Source organism: Artemia sp. Qi Xiang Cuo, chromosome 5, assembly GCF_049724085.1.
Source record: "Artemia sp. Qi Xiang Cuo chromosome 5, ASM4972408v1, whole genome shotgun sequence".
In the NCBI taxonomy this organism is placed as follows: domain Eukaryota; kingdom Metazoa; phylum Arthropoda; class Branchiopoda; order Anostraca; family Artemiidae; genus Artemia; species Artemia sp. Qi Xiang Cuo.
Genome location: NC_142798.1, coordinates 58087084 through 58107931, shown reverse-complemented (window position 1 = coordinate 58107931; position 20848 = coordinate 58087084). Strand labels below are relative to the sequence as shown.

The window sequence follows — 20848 nt, the reverse complement described above, 5'->3', positions numbered from 1 at the left end:
TAGTATATTTAAAAATTGATTAAAAGATCACTCAGAAAACCCATACCAAATGGCCGTAGTTTCCCTTCAGCAAAGTTTTGCACAAAACTTAAAGACTATGGGAAGCCTATAAGACAGAAATCAGAAGTCAATTTCAATTTTAAAGAAATCACAAAGGCAACTCTCGCTTTGGTTGCAATACAAAATTTGCATTTTGCATAACTTTCTTCGGTATCGCTTGTAACATTCTTGTTATATGAACTTGTATCTTCATAAACGACATTATTTTTGTATTTGTTAGGTTTTATCCATTTGTATTATTGAATAGAATTATTTAGTTTAGTGTTCTTGTCTATTGAATAATTTCAGAGATCACTTTATTTATATTAATTTGTGGGTTTTTTTTTGTAAATGGCTAGTACAAGGTTTTTTTCAGTGTTTTCGTCAATTTGTATGTCCAGAAGTTCTAATTGGAAAATCTAATTGGAAATTGGGAATTTCCGTTATCGAATTTCGTGTTCTCTTCTTTAGAAGAATTTGGAAAGATCGCTTCATTTATAGTAAAAAGTCTGAGATTTCAAAAAAAAAGAAAAAGGCAAGCATCCAAGTCTCCTAAAATGCTACTACGTGAACACCCCAGTTTTCTTGAATAACGGCTAATAAAAGCTGAAGAAAAATACCTAGTTGTGAGCTGAGTTGTGTTCAATGTGCATGTATCACTCCTTTTTTTTACTGAGTTCGAAAGAAAAACAAGAAATTTCTTGAAAAAAGGACTGAAGGCGGTATCAAACATTTCAAAACGAAAAAAAAAAACGATGAAAATGCTTGTCTTTTTACTTATCAGGCTTGCCACTGTCAGGAGTCTCCTCATGCAGTGCCACTTTGAATTTATCAGCTTTTTAGCATCTCTTTGTGTTGCTGCAACACAGTGTAATCTATAGTTAAATAACTTTTGGAATTGATCTGCTAAACCTAGATTCCAAAGCGTCTTTATGTAGACGAGCTGAATGAAAAATTGCTCATTTTTTCAACTCTTACAGACTATATTTAAAATCATTTACTTATTTCTTAATAATAGTAATCTACAATTTCTTGGTTTATGGCTATAACCTCATTCTTTCTCTCCCCTCTCTGCCCCTTTATCTCTCCTCTCCCCTTCTCTCTCCCCCTCCCACTCTCTCTCTCTCTCTCTCTCTCTTTATTTCTCTTTCTGTCTATCTTACTTCTCTTGCTAAGTTTCCTCTTAAACTCTTCCTCATTGGTCCTATCATGTATTCTGCCATTTTTGATTAATTTAATATTAGTTCCAGATTCAATGAAAGTGAAAGAGACAACTAAGTCATCTCAAAAGTCCGAAGAACTAAGTGTTAAACAGAATGTGGAAGAATTGAAACCTAAGGAATTGCCGAAGAAATTGAGTACAGAGGAGTGGATAGAGGTAGGTATCATGAAATTTCGCTGAGAAAAGAGAGGGCAAGAAATGAGAAGATCATACTTGGCTATTATTAGTCCAAGTAGTCACATGCAATTCTGTCTCTACTTTGAAATATGCAAACTGAACTGAACCTAGTTTGGATGCCATTTTTACGTAGTTTCAGGTTCATCAGTATTAGCTGTCCTACCCTTCCCTGTTTTTTTTTTTTTTTTTTTTTTTTTTTTTTTTTTTTTTTTTTTTTTTTTTCTCGAAGGATTCAATTAATTTGTGTCACAACCTTTTCCATGAAATAGAGAAATACAGTTTTCTTTGATTATAGCATGATGAAAACGTAAATGTAAAGGAAAACGACTTTTATCGAAATTTTCTCATTTTTTTGCCATGTCTTACAGTCTTAAGAAAAGCATAAGTTGCAAGAACAAAAAAAAACTTTGTCTAATTAACAAAATTTCATTGAAAAGGCTTAGGTTTTTCAGTAGAAAAGGCTATAGAATCTCAATCAAACTTCGTGGAAAATATAGACAAATGGGCTAGTTTGGCCGTTTCTGTGTCCGGGCACAATCCAATCTCAAGTGGAGGAGCCAACCTCTATGGGAGAGTCATTCATGTCATCAGAATATCCAGAAGAAAGTAAGGTCGGGTCTCAACTAAACTTTGCGGAAAGTAAGAACTAGTGTCCTAGATTTAGACCAGAAGGAATAGGAAAACACTGGACCAGAAGGAAATCGGAAGAAATGTGAAGAATTAGCTTACTCCTGATTTAATATATCTTTGGCCAGATAAGTAGAGAAGATCTGAGACAATGTCTATCCAGTTTTTGGTTCATTCCGGCTTGTCAAGGATCTTGGAGCAACCAAAGTTCTCGTATGTCCTATATATAAAATGTGTATAACACGCATCACATCTGATAATCATAAATTGAAAGATGAAGTCGCTTATCGAAGAGATGGCGATCTCGAGTTTTTGTCCACTGGTATCTGGATCATTGTATATCTACCGTTATTCTTAGTTTATCTTTGAATTTATTTTGTTATTTGTTGTTTTCCAGATATCGGTTGTATTAGAACATCTCTGCCACCGATTTGGCTATTGCATGAAAGAATGTGTTATTCTGTTTAGCCAAAATTTGCTAAGCACAAGAAAAATCTGTGTTTTATGTGAAAATAGACGTCTTTGACCTTGGATTAATCCTTGTATTTCATTAAGGTAGTTCATAATTTACCCCTCTCCCGCACCCTCTTCCCCCCAATAAAGAAACAAATTGACTTACAGAGCTCTTATTCCGCAAACAAAACTGATCTCTATGTTTTGTTTCAAGCATTATATCGTAATATTTACATGTGTGAATATCTTAAATCCTGTTGTTTGTTCCCGTGCAACTTTCCAAGCTATGCTTCAGGTTTTGTTATGTTTATTGCTGATGAATAAACCCTTTCTTCTTAAAAAATAAAAGAACAAAAAACTCAACTGAACTAAATCAATTCAGCCCTTATTTAACTGGACCCCATTTAACTCGATCCTATTCAACACAGCCCTCATGCAGCTTAACCCCTGTTTGATTCAAACCCCATGCAATTCAAGCTCAGTGCAATTCAACTCTACAACGGGTTATGTTAGGTTGAATGGAGGGAAAAATTTATTGTAGTTGATCATATCTAAAGGAAGCCTGCTACTAATATAAAAGTAGTATCATTCGATTCCTTTTTATGCTCTTTCCAAATATCATGGTCACTTTTCTGATAATGACCCACTTCCCCCTGAAAGTCACAGTTATAGCCCTAGAACCAATATAACTTATTTTGTAATTGCAGTAAGTTTCTATTAATCAGATTGCCATGTTTCAATCCGTTTTTATCCACGTTTTTAAATCATTACAAATAATGCTTTTATTTGTTAATTATATTGTAATATCTTGGACAAAAGTTTTCCACCGGGTCAAGAATGCGAGAAAACTGGTTATCAAAGAAAAAAAGACATATAACGAGTCGGAGAACAATAGAGAAATATATTAGTAGGGCTATGTATGAAACCCTCAGGAGGGGGGTGCATTGGCAAAAAAGCGACCATGTTCTTGGGAAAAGGCATAAAATATGAATCTAATGGCCCTGCTTTTATTGGCCTGTTTCTTTTAGATTTAGTCAACCACACAAAATCCGCTGAATGACGTTAAGTTGAATGGAGGTTGAGTTTCATGGGGATTTAGTTCAGTGGGGGTTGGGTTAAACGGGGCTTGAGTTAAGCTGAGCTCCATTTGAATGGGGGCTGAGTTGGCTGAGGTGAGTTAAATGGATTGAGTTGAAGTGGGCTGAGTTATATCCACACCCATTTTGTTTTATTCTTTCATTAGTTGATAATATCTCTTATTTTCTTATTTCTATCTTTTCCTCTCTCTCTCGTAGACATACTATTTCTTTGTATTTCTTCTATTCCTTTTGTTTCTCACAATCCCTCTCTCTACTAAGATACGAGCTATTCCTTCGTAATTTCTATGGAATTTGATGTATTGTAAAGCAGAACAAAGAAAGGTTACAAATATAACTAGATAGAAACCAAATAGAGATTCTTATTCGGTCAAAATCAATTTTCAGCATTAGAGAGGATAATATCAGAATATCTTATGCTTCGAGTAGACATAGCTACTGGTACTAACAACTCATTTCAACACTGCCGCTTGAGAACTCAGCTAGAAACCCTCCTCTTCTATCGCAATCTGTTCAAAGCTTCATTCTTTGCTCCCTTTCATGAGGTTCCGATTTACTTTCATTTCTTTCTCATGGCCTTTTCCCACCCCAATCGAGGACGACCTGCTTTTGTTCCAAAAATTACAACTTTTGACTCTCATCATTTATCCGTATAGCTCGGCCTGGCCATTTTAATCTTTCTTTCACAATAGCCATAGAAATTGGAATCGAACCGCATCTTTTGTTTAGCTTATTGTTGAACTGGAACAATGCTTACATAATTCCTCTGGTAAACATGGAGCATGTCTTTCTCAAACTTTCGAAGTGCCCATGTTTCAGAGCCGCACTTGACCCTTGTCACTACCGTGGCTTCCAATATCTTAGTCTAATGTCGAAGACTGTTCTTCTTATTCTTCAAAACTTTTTCATCTGCAAAGTACATCCTACTATTTTATTCTTTACTTCTTCACCATTTTTACTAATAATGCTAACCAGGTAAGTGAAGCTATTCACTTCATCGATTTTCTCGTACCCAATGTTATCATCACTTGGTCCTTATTTATTTCTAGTTTGAGACATTTCATCTTTTTTATATGAATTTTCAAACTTGGTGTCACACCTTGAACTCCTAAAACTTCCTGCTTAACACCTGATTCTTTAGCGAATCAACTAGCAATATCACTTCCTGCCTTAATCGCAGCAATATTAATTCCCGTACATAATACTAATCATTTAATATACTTATCTAGTATACCAGTAAAGATCGGACCTTTAATTAACAATAAAGATGTTCTATTAGCTGGATCAACGTAACCTGGGCAAGTAGTATAAATAAATCTTGACGTTTTATTTTATCAAAACTTTTATCTTCTTTAGAAATCCAATTAAATAGAGCAAGAATGCAGTCAATAATTGCCAAAATAAAGTTTAATCTTTGGAGTTCGTGACCCTCCACTCAACTCCCCCTCCTCAAACCCATCAAAAGGCTAAAGCGCAAATGACGTTCTGACCTTTAGAGGGTTCAGAAGGGCCGTAGCCCTACCCTTACTTGTGGTGATTTCTGTTCGCTTTAAATTTGTCTTGATTTTTCCTATTTTTATTCCAGTTTGTTTTAGGATTCATTTATCTGTTCATAGCATTTTCTATTATGTTTATCTTTTATGCAATTATTGAGTTTCGTTTATTCATTTATAGTAATTTCTGTTTGATTTAAGTTCGAATTATCGTTTTCATTGTAACTGAACCCCGTGAAAATCAACCCATCTAGCTGAATACTAATGGCTCGTGCAACTGACCTGAGGAATAAGTATACAATAAATAAATGACACTAATCCCCACAAAGGATATTGTTCTTCAATCAGAAAGTATATATATTCACAGTAACGCCAATCCAAGGAAAGTCAACTAGAACAGAAAAGACAGGGCCTGAATAAATATTTTCCTTAACGACTTTGAAAATGAGGCATGAGAGGCACGAGCACGTACGCAGGAAAGAAACTACATTTTTCTAAGTTATCGAATAAGATTTTCATTGTCATTATTGAGTCCCCTTCAAATAAAAGCCCTGTTCGAATACGTGTCTTGACAGGCAAATACATACTGCAGAAATATTTACCATTTTGTTGTAGAAACCACTACTTCCAACAAATCACTGCAGCATCAAGTGGCCCGAGGCCTACAAAACCTTGCTCGCTCCTCCATCCCAATCTTTTAAAAGCTTCCCTCTTTACATAGTCACAAGCAGTTCCAATTTCCTTTAAATCCTTTTAACGACCTCTTCCCATGCCATTCGTGGATGACCGAATTCCCGTTCGGCCCTAGATGGATGGTCGAAAAGGACAATCTTTGGCAATCTGTTATCCTTAATTCGCAAAACGTGTCCTAGCCATCACAATCTTGCTCTCATTATAGCACATAGAGAGCGGAATAGAACCAAATTTTTTTTACAGCTTACTCTTTGGAATACGTACAGTCAAATGGGTACCCAAAGCTATCCCTATAAAATTGTTTTTATTTTCTATAGCGAACAAGATAATATGATATGAAAGTAGTTTTGCGAAACAGATTAAAAAAAAAACAAAAAAACTATCTAGCTTTTCACCGAGCGAGGCTCGGTCCCTTGCTACTAGATTTGATAAATAATAGTCGCTAACAATTCTTTCCTTAGAAGTGGGAAGATAACCACCGCTGCTAAATCAGCTGCTAACTTACAACAAATATTTATCTAGTAATAGATTCATCAATCAATATACCTTTTATATATAGGTCAATAAACTTTCAGGTTTTTAAGTGTAGTCCCTTGATCTACTTTATCGCTTTTCGAAATAACTTAATTTTAGATGCTTTGGATGCATGCTTTGAAAGCGCAAAATCAAAGAAATTCACGTTTTGAGAAGAAAGATTTTTTGTTTTATCTTAAGGACCAAAAACACACTGAGAATTAAGAATTGCTGCCAATTTAAGATGTTCAAAAATATCGGGAAGGGATTCCAGTTCGAAGTACTTGAGTTTAAATTACACATCATCTACAGTCATTTTTAGACTTTTGTTATTATGCTGTTGTGTGCATTTGTTATAATAAAACGATCGCTCTTCCTATAGCCTATCATTGCTCCCTCTGGCACTTCTTGATTCCATAATTTTGCCAGATTGTTTCTATCCTATGTTATAATAATGATATTTTTGTGTCAATAAAATCATATCATACCAAGTCGTTGTTTGAGAACAAATAAATATTGTAATTTCAAATGACGTACCTGGCAGATGAATTATCAGTGCAATGTAGAATAATAAGGGAAGAAAAGGAAGACAACCTTTAAAGGCCCATTAAAAAAAGAGGAAAAAAACAAGAAAACTAGCGTCAGAAAAATGAAAGCATAGAATAGTTTGATATCCTGTGGATATTTTGTCAATGAAAAATAGTAAGAACGTGACGCCTTTCCAATGACTTTGCCACAGATGCAGCTCAAACCCAAATATTAACCAAGCTTCAAAAGTACTACAGATTCGGATGAAAAGGTCAGAGCACTCACCTAGGGATAGATGTGATTGTGATTTTGTTATAATGAGGAAGAAGGTGGACTTTAAAAATCGGTCTGTCGGGTCTGTCTGACTGCAGGTACGTACTCAGAGAGGTGGTGACGGGTATCAATTTTTATGATCAAATTAAGGATTATTCTGAGTCTTTTATGATAAGTGGATAATACTTCCTAATTTTGTTTGTTTTGGTGGACTTTCTTCGGGCTGAGTAACCTTTTCCTAGTTATGTTGCTTATAACGGTTTTCCCTTTGTCGTAGCATGATAGTAGACACGAATATAAAGGAATCGGAGATAATAGGCTTAAATATATGTCGCGCCTTGTCAATTTCTGTTGAAAGATAAGTATTGTTAAGTGTGCAAAGCAATGTATTGCCCAAAAGGGACCCAAAAAGCCTTCATTTAGTCGGATGTCCTCGAGACTTCTTGCTCTCCAGTTCTAAACCGGTTTAAGCGCTCTGTTTAGCCTTAAGAAGAAGTTATTAGTGCCTGAAATGCATTGGTAAGCCCCATTTCTGTTCATCAAGCAATAACAGTTTCGGTGATATAATATGAAAATTTCGACATTGAATGTTACGACGTTTAAAGTGACATTTTGACTGGCCATTTCAGACGCTTTGAACTAGACTTGTTAGGAGTTTCAGATACTCAGCATAAAATTAGGGGATATACAATTTATTTATTCAGGTAGGAAGGATGGGGTACATAGGTATACATAGGTAGAGAGTAGTGCTCATCATGAATAAGGAAGCTTCTAAGTCTTGACTGGGCTTGAAAGATATTAATAATATAATTCTTATTGTTCACTTATGGCTAAAAAGTGCAAGTTATCAGTCATAGTGGTATATACTCGTGTAGAACTATGTATAAGCCAAGGTGCAGGGTGTTTTTTTGCTGTTTAAAACAAAATTGGAAGAACAGGAAGATGATTCTGCGAACTTCCATTAGAATGTTCGAAACCATGGTAATAAAAAAGGTCAAGGATCACTCTGAATCGTGGGCGCCTCGTAAGGTAGAAGAATGCTTATTTCCCAGAGAATTGTGTAAGGGTTCTTTTAGGGATCGTATATTAAACAAAGAGCTATACGAAAATCATGGCTAGATCCCGTTTTCTAGGACTATAGTGAAAGAAAGGCTAAGATAGCTTGACCACATTTTACGGACGAAGGATGACAGTTTGTCAAAGTTTTTACATTTTTGGCAATCTTGGACGAAAAGAAAAGCAGATCGTCCACAAACGGGGTAGGAAGAGGTCCTGGGAAAGGATTAAAGGAGACTGTATTTTCGTAGGAGGGGTTGAAGACTAGAAACTTGAATATGTCGAAGAGGAGGATTTTGCGTCTCAACGACTTTTGCGTCTCAACGACATTTTTAGTCTCAACGACTTATTAGTAGTAATAGCAGTGTTGTTTAGTGTTTATATCCTGCATTTCGGGTGTAATAGGGAGGGGGTTGAAACCAGGGACGAATTTTGCGTCTCAACGACATTTTTAGTCTCAACGACTTATTAGTAGTAATAGCAGTGTTGTTTAGTGTTTATATCCTGCATTTCGGGTGTAATAGGGAGGGGGTTGAAACCAGGGACGGTACGACACGTACACTGGAATTGCCTACGGTGATGGAGGGCGTATATTCCCGAAACACCAAAAACTAAATTAATTGTGGGAAATATTGAAACTTGCTATTAGAACCGTATAATTATGGGTACGTGTCGGTATTCATGGGGCAGCCAATGAGGCTGATGCCCCCACCCTTAGGTATGGAAAATTATTTGAAAATACAATGATCTCTTCGGGATAAGAATGAACCTTTGGTCCCCTCCTCCAGCTTCAAATTTAATGTATGGCAAGGGTAAACAATTTATTTCTGCACAAAATGTTTTTCAGAGAAGTTGTCCTAGGGGAGTTTGGATGGGGGTAACTTCTTGGCCATGTTTTACGAATGAATGATGGCATGTTGCCAAATATTTTACTTTTTGGCCACCCATCAGGGGCCAAACGAGAAGCGTCCACGAACGGGGAGGGAAGAGGTGGTGAGAAAGGACTTGAAGGAAATTGGATCTTTGTGGAAGGAGGTATAGAGTGGTACTTTAAATATATTGGGATGAAGGTGGAGCATGCTCAGGTGGTCCTACTAAGTCAGTGAGTTGTTATTAGTCTTAGTAGTAATATATATAATTCTTAAATTTTTGCTGAGAAGGGGGCCTTGAAAATCTATGCACGTCTTAAAAAAAAAACTACCAAATTCAACTAGTAATCTTTGGAAAATTAAAGAATGTTGTTTGTATTCCGGGAAGCGACTGGTGACCCTATATCTAGGTATTCAATTATAATTTATTCTTAGAATCATTACTGAATACTGTTTTGAAATTATTCAGATCGGTGTCAATTTTGCTTATACACGGTAACCTTCAGAAAAATTGGATTTTCATCAACGTAACTGATGGTATTTCTTGCCGGGTAATTTTTCAGTTTCAGTGTCATTATTGCCAAGAATTATGAAAACTTAATTATTTTTTTTCGACTAAGTTTCTGACCTCTTAAAATAAAATACTGTTGAAACAAACTGTTAAATCTTGTTTAAATTTCCCTCCTGCCTTTTAACACTGCAACCATACTTTTGCCCATTTTCCCCCGTAATTGCGAAGTTATAGTTCTCTATTTTGTCTGCTGGTTTACACCCAAATGTGTTCAAAAAATTATATGAGTTAGTTTTTTTTTTTTTTTTTTTTTTTTTTTTTTTTTTTTTTTTTTATCTTTATTTCAGCTACTGAGATCTTGAAATTTGTGATGTTGAAGAATCTTCAAAATATCAAAACTCAGTAAATCCTGTTTATCCCCCTGATTAAGTGGTGCTTATCACTTCTGTGTCGTAGGTAAAGAAGAAGCTAAAAGATCGTTCAGAGAAGCCTCGATTGGATAGTAATAGAGGACCACGAAAAGTGTCCGAACTCCAAGATGAAATGAACTTTCAGTTTGATGAAGAATTGGAAAATGTTCCTGTTGGAAGACAAAACACATTCACGGACTGGTAAGTTTTTTTTTTTTTTTTTTTTTTTTTTTTTTTTTTTTTTTGCCGTTGTCCTACCAAAAATACACTTTTGTGCTTCAAAAAAAAGGGTTATTTCTCAGTAGCCCATGCTCTCTCCTCAGGACTCGCAAAGATTTACAGGAGACCATGAGGTTTGTTTATAATTTACTATATTTTAGTGTAATTGGTTTGTTTTTTATTCGAGAAGGGCCTTTTGTGTCTTTGCTTTTCCTCTAGGTAAATCTATTTACAGTAAGAAGTATTCAAAAGCAGAAAGGTAAAGTATTCTTGTCATAGGGATGCCTGAATGGTACCTCGCTATTTCGAAAGGGTAGATTTCGTTTACTTTGACAGTTTTAATTTGTAAAAAGAAAAAGTAGCATAAAAATAGACATAGCTATTCTAATTTTTGTTGGTAGAATCTGCCAGGATTTCGAAAGAAAACATTTTCGTAAATTGTTTCCATAGCTAAATTGCAGCCGCTCTCCGAGGTTTCAAGATCAATAGCAAGAGAATTCTTCTCTTTATGTTATCAGCTTCTTTTTCTTCCTCTTCATCCTTTAGGTGCTTGTCTTTGTTCAGTGCTTTCTTTTTTTATTAGATATGTTTTGGGAATATTCAGAGTTGGAATACGAAAATTTGTAATGATTGCAGCAGCTTGTGCATCACTCTCATCGTCACACACTAATATCCCTGTTGCACACGTTAATTCAATGCCATTTGTCAAGGAAAGTTCTGTTGTTTGGAATTCGTCAAGAACTAAATTAGAACGATTTTCACAGTAACACATTGCTATGTCGGCTTCACTCGAGTAGCTGGGTAAATGTAGCACTTTCATCGTTGCTAAGAGTAAAAGCGTCATGATTGTAACGACGCTGATTGCAAACACACTTTTGGTTTTATTACTAGAATCACAGGTAGTTTCTTTCTCATCGGCTGGTTCAACTGTTTCTTTATAAACTGAATTATTAAGAAAAGATACTCCACTCTCGATGTCGATATTTTTGTTGCTCGTCATGATGCGCGTTCGAATGTAAGAATTAAACTGGCTCAGTAAATTGAAAGCTTTTGCTTTTATGCTTCAGTGAAATAACCGGCAAAAATACACCTTTGAAAATCCCAATGTTGCGTTAATTTGGGTTTTTTGTCTTCAAGTTACGTCATATGGAAAGAATTTAGCCGGGTATTCCTCTAAACGGAAGAAGATTTTCTGATTATTGTCTAGCTTTTATATTGGTGTTGGTAGGTTATTAAGCATTGATTATCTTTAAGAAGACTTTTCAGGAAGTTCTGTTTATTTAGGCTTTAAAATATTGAATTTACTGGTATTCTGGTGGAGAGAATCAGCCCTGCCATTCGTCCTGAGCGTCACATGAGTCGTCATTTCAAAGCATTCTTATTTCAAGGGGTCTCTGTGAAAATGCCGTTCTTTTAGTAGTTTAGTGTGGGCTTAACGGTCTGGTCTCGCTGACTTTGTTTACAAGTCCCTTTCCTGTGAATTGGTTGGGGATTTTGGTCTTGAACTCGGCTTTCGAAGTATAGAATCTTTATTGTCTTGGTTTAATTAATAATTTAAGTAAATCATCAGCCGTCTAAAAGCTGTTCAGTATTTTGATTATATCCTGCTTATGTTTCTCCTGTGATGTAAAAAGACTTTCTGTTTAGTCTGATGGCTTTATTAAACTTTATGGTATCGTTCAGCACAACTTTCGCAAAGTCAACTATGTAATTTTTTAACACTTAGTTATTGATATAGTGCTTTTTATTTCAAAACAACAATACTAAGCAAGCAAACGTACTTGCCGATGCGGACATATTTCAGTGGTTCTCACAAGATTGACAAACGCTTATTAAATCTATATATATACAAAATCAAATGTATGTCAGTCTGTTCTTTACGCATTACTACACTGTTAATACGATCGCTAAGGCACTAAGAAGTTGTTGAGTACACTATTGCGAAGGTTTTAGGTGTAACCCCCCCCCCCCCCCTCCCGAGACCCTCTTAATACTTTTCGCATCGAGTAAAGTATAGACCCTGCAATAAAAATAATTTATAGTTATTTCCGGTAAATTATTCACATTTTCTGGGTATTCAATTAACGCGTTTGTTAATTATAAATTCCGTCGAGGCCATGGATAAAATTGCCGAGGATCTGGAAGATGCAGCTAGACGGCATAATAGTAATATACGGTACTGGCATGTTAACAAATTGAGAGGGAGTAGTCAATGCGGACTTGACCCAGTTAAAGATAGGAATGGGGTCGCGAAGGAAAAAACTAAAGAGAGATGGGCCGAACATTTTGAGAATTTGCTTAACCGAGATAGAGTTGAAGGAAGACAATATAGAGGAAAATGAAAAAGTTTGTGATACATTGGATGTGAAGGAACATTTGTTTTGTGAGGAGGAATTAGCGACTGTACTAAAAGGACTAAAAAATAATAAGGCTCCAGGTGGTGATAGGGTGGTAAATGAGTTTCTTAAATATGGTGGCTCTGAGGTTAGAAATAAGTTACTAAAGGTTATGAATATGATTTTTGAAAAAGGGAAGTACCTAACGATTTTAGGAAAACCTTAATTAAGCCACTTTATAAGAAAGGTGATAAAAGTGAGTGTGGTAATTGGTTCCATTGTAACTGAACCCCCGTGTAACTGAACCCCAAGCAACTGAACCCTCGTGCTACTGAACCCTCATGCAACTCAACCCCATTTAACTAAACCCCCGTGTAACTGAACCCCCGTGCAACTCAACCCCATTTAACTAAACCCCCGTGTAACTGTAACTGTGTGTAACCATGTAACTGTGTGTTAACAGAACACAACTGATGAGCGAAAAGTGATGAGAGAGAGGGGTAATACCGAACTCTCAGCTAACATTCTTGGGAGACATCTGACAGTTTATAAGTGACCATGGAATTCCTGTGTTGTTTTAAAGTCACTTTTCTGTGAATAGGCAGCGCGGCGGCAGAGTGCACCTGGCGACGATAAATCACATCAGTCCAGTTTTTGTCAGCAAAAAATTACTCACTGATAATTTATTGCTCCCAGTAGAATTTTGCGCTTACTAGGTCCTGGCCTAGGGACCTAGTGGTAAATCCAGGGCTGAGCGTGCTCATATTTCCTTTTGGTAAAATGACTTTCCTTTTAAGCACTCTGAAAGTTCCAACTTAATACACAAATCCCTTTTTGAGATATGCCATTTTGAAAATCTGCATGCACATAGTGTCTTTGGATTTAGTTCAAGTTCCAACTCAAATACCTCATTCTGTGAAATCTTCAACTTGATATGCGTATCCTTAATAGTGCTAGTTTAATAGTAGCAGAGGTCGTAGTAGGAGCAGTAGAAGTAATAATAGTGTTGAATTAGTAGTAGTAGTAGTAGCAGTATTAATAGCAGTAGTAGCAGGTAGATGCCCCAGAAGTTTCATATTGATACGCTAAGCTGCTCCAGAAAAAATTGCTGATGCACCTGTATCTGCAATCTGTATTTTATTGCAAGTTAGCAATTGTTAAAATTTAAGGTTTTTATAGAAGGGAAGGAAACTTTGAAGGAGGCTCTTTCGATTGGAAATTGAAAGTTCAATTTCGAAGAATCAAAGGTAATCACAGGACAATCAGCCTTTCCCTCTTAACTGACATCCCCCCCCCCCCCAATACATCCGATCAAAATAAAAATAAACATTTTTTTCAAAATAGCCTGAAAATCTAATAACCATGCCTTTGGGGTTAACAACCCCACTAGCAGCATCTGGGGCTCATTGCTAACACATAAGGTTTTGTAGAAATTTTTTTTTATGAACTTTGGGAGGGGGGGCTAATTCGATTGGAAATCAAAATTTCCAGTGCACTTTTTCAGAGTTAAAAGTGATCGGAGGGCTTCCACCCCACCCTATTTTTTCCCCAAATATGCCCGATTTTAATTTTGGGACGACCATTTTATTTAAAACAGTTCAAAGGTTAAATAACTATACGATAGTTAAATAACTATGGTTCATAACCCTAGTGTGTTTTACCCAATGTAAGTACGGTGGTTGAGTTGCGCGAGGGTTCAGTTGCACGGGTGTTCAGTTGCAAGGTGGTTCAGTTGCACGGTGGTTCAGTTGTACGAGGGTTGAGTTGCACGGGGGTTCAGTTACATGGGGGTTTAGTTAAATGGGGTTGAGTTGCACGAGGGCTGAGTTAAATGGGGTTCAGTTACACGGGAGTTCAGTTGCACGGTGTTTCGGTTATGCGGGGGTTCAGTTACACGGTGGTTCAGTTATACGGTGGTTCAGTTACACAGGGGTTCAGTTACACACACACCGTGGTAATTATCGAGGGATTAGTCTGGTCTCTGGTGGTAGTAAATTACTTAGTAATATGATGCTTTTTAGACTGAGAGATGCCGTAGACAAAGTTTTAAGAGAAGAGCAGTGCGGTTTTAGAAAAGGTAGAGGATGCGTCGACCAAATTTTCACTCTTAGGTTAATTATTGACAAGTGCCATAGTTTTCAAACACCTTTGGTCCTCAGTCTTATAGATTATGAGCAAACATTCGATTCTGTTGATAGAAGAGCTTTAGCAAAGGTTCTATCCTTGTGTGGTATACCAGACAAATACATTAAAGTGATGAGTGCCATGTACGAGAATAACACCGCTGCGGTTGAGGTAGAAATGAGGTTAGCAGCTGGTTTTGTCTTAAATCTGGAGTTAAGCAGGGTTGTGTTCTATCCCCCCTTATATGGATCATTTGGATTGATTTCGTCTTAAGGAGCACTGGAAAGGCAATGGGAGACCACAAAGTTAAATGGGGAGGAAAAAGTCTCCTTGAATTAGATTATGCTGATGATTTAAGCATCCTAGATGAAAGTGTGAGCAAAATGAATGAAGATTTAGAGGTTTTGCGAGTTCAGGGTGCCAGAATAGGTTTGAAAATTAATGTTAAGAAGATTAAGTCACTAAGGATAGGAGTAAGTGAAGATGAAACGGCGAAGTTGGGTAACAAAAAGATTGATCAGGTGGACAGCTTCACTTACCTTGGTAGTATTATTAGTAAAGATGGTGGGAGCAGTGAAGATTTCAAAAGTAGAATAGCCGAGGCTCAGGGTGTTTTTTCACAGTTTAAAAAGTTTGGAAGAATAGGAAGATTAGTCTGCAGACCAAGATTAGAATATTAGAAGCTACAGTGATGACAGATGTCAAATATAGTTCTGAAGCATGGGCACTCCGAAAAGCGGATGAAGTTTTGCTAGATGTTTTCCAGAGAAATTGCTTAAGGATTGTTCTGGGTACCCGGCCGACTGACTGTATTTCAAACAATAGAATAGACGAAAATGTGGTTCAATACCGCTCTCTAGGGCTATAATGAAAGAATGGTTAAGGTGGCTAGGGCACGTTGTGCAGATGAAGGATGACAGATTGCCGAAGATTTTTCTTTTCGGCCAACTGTGTAGGGCTAAACGGAAAGCAGGTCGTCCTCGTCTGGGGTGGGAGGACGTCATAAAGAAAGATTTAAAGGAAATAGGAACTTCCTGAGAGGGTGTAAAAAGGGAGGTTTTGAATATATTAGGATGGAGGAGGAGCGTGCGTAGCTGTGTTGACCTCAGGCGGCTTGGTGCTGCGGTGAGTTTTTAGTAGTTGTAGTAGTATTAGTAACTCTTCCGGTAATATATTTATAATTACATGAGCAATATTGATTAGCAACCCTGTTTTGTATTATTCAGCACCAGTCCATAAGCGTCAAAGTCTGTTAAGGGGACTAGAATCCAGAATCACTGCCAACAAGTTTGAAAGCATTATAAAATCCTATAAACTTAGACTTGTAGTGCATTGGACCTTATCAGTTCATAATTCAGCCTAATCTTCTCTAAAAAAAAAGAAATAGCACCAAAAAAAAACATGGCATTCATCCATTTTTGAATGCCTAAAGGCCCGTTTCCAACGATATTTTACTATTATTGATGTTTAGCCAGCACTAATTTGAACCATTCAGAATTTTACCTATCAGACTTTTTCAGCTAATCAGAAAACTCTATGAAAAATCTGATAAATCTCAGCATTAATAAAATCTCAATGTGAGTAAAATCGCACAAGCTATGTAGACATTTTCCTTATTTAATTCCGCTATCTCGTTTTAATTTATATGCAGGAATTGTTTACTTTCTTTCCGGTAGTATTAAATCCTCTTGGCCGACATCCTTAGAATTTTAAACAGTTAAGTCATGATTTTAAGTTTTTGTCCACCTGAAGGTTAGTTTAGTGCAATCACATCCTATGTAAACTCATTTCCAAAATTGCGGTAATGTATAATGAGAAATGTTGCGTGCATAATGCAAGACAGTATTTCCTGGCTCCTCAACATATAGAGACCCCTCCCCCTGTAATAAATGTTTTAGACAAGATTCGAATGTTGTTAAAACTTGCTCTGCATAGCAGTGTGCTGATCAGGGGAAAAAAACTTGTTAGGAAAGTAAAATGCCGCTGAATGGTAGTGAAACCTTTTTTATGTGTTAATCGGTTATACTTGTCTCATGAAAGAATTTTTTTTAGCTTGATTTTAAATTTGTGGTTACTATGAGCCGTGGCTCTTTTTTCATTAGGTTGAAGCTGTTGCTGCAACCAAACAACGGTTGTGCTTTTAATTCAATACATTGTGAATCGGACACAGAATTTGGGCTACAAAACCACCTCAAAAACTTCATCACAAGTTTACCATCAGTATACCCTTAATAGGGACAGATGAATCCAGTGTTTCAGACATTAAAAAGGAAAACTTGAGAGTACCAGGTCTTACGTTGTGATCCTAGAGTGAACGATGATAAGAATGTGTTTTATTTTGTTTATAAATCATCCCGAGGCCAGTATCACGGGCTGCTTTGCAATCAACACTCTTATCCCTTTATGGGTGACCTTTGGAAGTACCATTTCACCGGGGAATGTGGTCTCAAGAGCAAAATCATAACTAGCTGGAAAAAAAGCAGGATCAAGAATGCTTTTCTTTTTTTTTCACATTTAGCTATTCGATTACTTTGTTGCAGAACCATGACCAACGAAAATACCACACTCCATAGTGCTCCACTTCAATTTTGAACCGATTTTTACAGAGTTTTTAATAGAATCTTTCATGGATCAATACTAAATAATTTGCCCTTATATGTAGCTATAATACACATAATGTATAAACGGATACTGCCCAGAGGGAATTAATTTTGGCTACAAAGACGACCTGATCTGTCCTGGACTTCAACATTGCAATCAGATGTGTCACAAGGCAAAATGTTGAGAGGGGGTTGCAAATGGAATTCACTGACTAGCAGGAAAGTCCTACATACTTTTTTACTAATCAAAATCGAGATTTACGCAAAGTCGCTGTGAGATTGGTGAAATTGTGGTGCTTGGTAACCTATTTTGTGGATGCAGTACTTTTACAGGTTACCGAATGCATCGAGGGGGAGGGGTGGCTCACCCTTAGCCATTCCATAAGTGACGCTTTTGGTGGCAGGTAATTGACCAGTTCATTATGTTGAAATTGCTATGAATCTTACGCAATTTCTAGAATATTACCGATTTACGCAACCACAAATTTGAGATGATTTAAATTACTTTGTTTGAAAATATAGGAATTCCGTATGAAATTATTAAATTAGTACCAATAGAAGATTCCCAAGTATTTGTTTTTACTAACATTATCAGTTTTTTCCTTCAATAGAGGGTAAGAGCTGGGTGTTTGCTATGCATAAATCGATTGTACTGGTGTTCGAAATTACTTTTTTCGATTATCGATTGTGCTCTTGGCAGGTCTATCTGTGGCCTAGCCTGTTTGACATTGCGAAGTATATATTACGTTGCATTTAAACAGCCCTGTTTCTAACGCTAGAATTTGGCTAAAGCTACCTTTTCACTCAAACAATCAAGAATTTTCATCTCAAGCTACCGCGGCGAACTTCTAACTCACCAATAAGCTGGGCGTTGTATGTGGACTTTGAGCGTTGTCCTTTATATAGCTACTGTCAATCTTCGTGATTAGAGAACAGGCAAGAGCGAAGCTTCGAAAATAGTCTTATGTTTTGAAATCCAGGAACCTTCGACAGGATTCTTCTTAAAGTATATTATAAAAGATAAAGCAACTGAAACACATGGCTCAATAATTGAGCCATGTGTTTCAGTTGCTTTATCTTTTGAGTTTCCATAAAATTATCGTTGCCTTTGTCAGACTTTTAGTTTTTTTTTTTTTTTTTTTTTTTTTATAAATAAACCGTTACGAAGTAATGTTGATTATTTCAATATCGTGTGCAAAGGAAAAAATTCAAATCGGCCCACAATCACAGAAAGCAGGAGTTTGTTATTTCTATATTTTCTAATCAGTGATTTGGCCTGGTCACGATTGGGAAATAAAATCCGGGAGGAAGGGTCTGAAATGCCAAAAAGTGAATTTTCAGATAAAAGTTTTATAATTGAATTAGAATTTTAGCCAATCGTGCCTAAATTGTAATTTTCTTTTCTTTAGAATTAAACATATGGGTTTAACCTCCTATTTCAGTTATAGATCTCCACCACGAAAGGACCCATTTTTAACAATTAATCTAAAATACTTTCCTCTAATAATTTTCAGGCTTGGTCCGAAAGGGTTGAAAGGTTGTCCATATCCATGTAAAGGACCTCTAGTGAGAAGTTGATGTATTTAGCTTTTAAAACGGATTTTAGAGGTTCCCCGCCCCTCCAGACTGAGATGCAAACAAAGGAATACTAACCAAACTCCCTGGTTCAAACTGTTGTGTGTAAATTTGATGTTTTACATAAACGAACAAAGTCTTAAAGGAATGAACTCATTCAAGTGAAAACATTATTAGGACGGAATGGGTCGAGACTTTGACGGAATACGCCCCTGGGGATAACATATTAATTTTACCTGGAGTTCTCTGATGGTTTTTTAGTTAGGGAGGGAGGGAGATGCCTCAAAGGGTGCATTTTAATGCCAAAACATCCCAACTCTCATTAAGCCTTCAGATAAATACAAAGTTAGTTCTAAGGGATAGATGAGGGGAGCATAGAGGTAGAAATTGATATATAATCCTCAGGGCCGTATCCAGAACTTTTGTTTGAGGGGGGGGGCACAAAAACCTTGAAAAGCGCATCCAAATATGAAATTGATATTTAATCCCTCTTGATTTCTGGGAATAGTTCGGGTCTACGCTGTTATTACGAAAGTAAAAGAGTAACATTAAACATCAAAATGAGCAGAATTTATTCCGTATATGAGGGGTACTGTCCCTTCCTCATCCCCGCCTCTGCCTCATGGTCGTAGAAACTTCGGATGGTCCTCATTCGATCAGAAATTGAGGGTTCTAGTTTTTTTACTATATGTTGAAAGGGGTTGGAGACCAATCAGCCGTGGGGGGGGGGGGGTTCGGAATCAGTTTTGGAATACTATTTCAGGGTCTCTCTTTACTCACTGCTCTTATCTTCTATTCTTTTCAACCCCCCTTTTAAAAACAATTTGTTCTTTTAAAAAACTAAAAAACAAAAAACATCATTTAGAAAAAAATAAAATATTCGTGACACACGTAGTCTTTATTAGTTTAATGCTCAAGTCTTTTGAATTCTTTGTTTTACATACTAACTTTTTTTTTTTTTTTATGTGCACATACACGACGTATCTAACCATCTATTAGTACAAAGGGCTTGAAACTATCAATTAACTTCACGTTCACATTGTTTATAATTTTGAAACCTAATATGATGATTTGGAATGTCGATATTTCATAATAACGGAGCATTGATTTTGTGCAAAAATTACTCTTTGTTTTTTCTCTTTTTTTTTCTTTTTTTTATTTTGTTTTGTACAATCGCCCTCTCATCACTATGTTTTTAAGACTGCTGAAATTTCGTGTGCACTTCTAGGTCAGATGATGAAGAAGATTTCAGTGATCAAGAGATCAATAAATTGCTCATTGTTACGGCACCAACTGGTACCGGACCTAGTAGTTCTCGGCCGTTAAAACACGAGGGCTATGATCGAACTGGTGATTACACCAGTCGTGTTAAAATGACTCAAGATCTTGCAAAAGCGATTGAAGACGGCCTTTTCTACTATGAAAGTGAATTGAAAAAGAAACAGGTAAGATATTATTTTTTAGCCTGACAACTTCAGAATCCTGGTGAAATGGTAAATATTGTAGAGAATTTACTCATATACCACCTACATTTAGTTTGGTCTACTGCTAAATATGAAGCATCGCTGACCTTGTAATTAATTTAATTAAAAAGAGGACTTGCAATTAATTTTTCTTAGTGCTATTAATCCTCTTACTTTCTATGCCTTTCTATTCTTCCTATGCCCCCGCCCCCTCCTTAACGGACTAAATGTTTACATACAGGGTATATTTAATTGTGTTTTTTTTTATTATTATTGTATTGTTGATTTTGCCACCTCATGATCAGAGAGCCGACAAAGTTCCAGATTGCGCCGAATTATTGGTCTAAGATTTGCTTTTGTCCGTGCAGCTGAATTATATTGCGTGAAGGAAATCACGATTTCATCATCCCATGATAAGGGAAAATGAATTGTTTTCCTCTGCAATAGTTACATAATCGTTACTAGTGTCTGTAACTATAACACATTAGCACCTATTTCAGCAAGGCCGTATTCAGGAGTTTTGTTCGGGGTGTGAGGGGGGGGGGGGTTACAAAAAACAACAAAGCGAAT

The 20848-nt window shown here is 36.5% G+C and overlaps 1 protein-coding gene across 1 annotated transcript in view; it reads left to right on the top strand.

Annotated features, from left to right (window-relative positions):
* LOC148952314 (uncharacterized) overlaps positions 1–20848 on the top strand; it is a 121209-nt gene that overhangs the window by 64523 nt on the left and 35838 nt on the right. The window contains exons 10-12 of the mRNA XM_089089759.1: positions 1284–1417; positions 10008–10162; positions 20044–20260. Coding sequence (XP_088945885.1) covers positions 1284–1417; positions 10008–10162; positions 20044–20260 — 506 coding nt within the window. The remainder of the gene's footprint in view (positions 1–1283; positions 1418–10007; positions 10163–20043; positions 20261–20848) is intronic.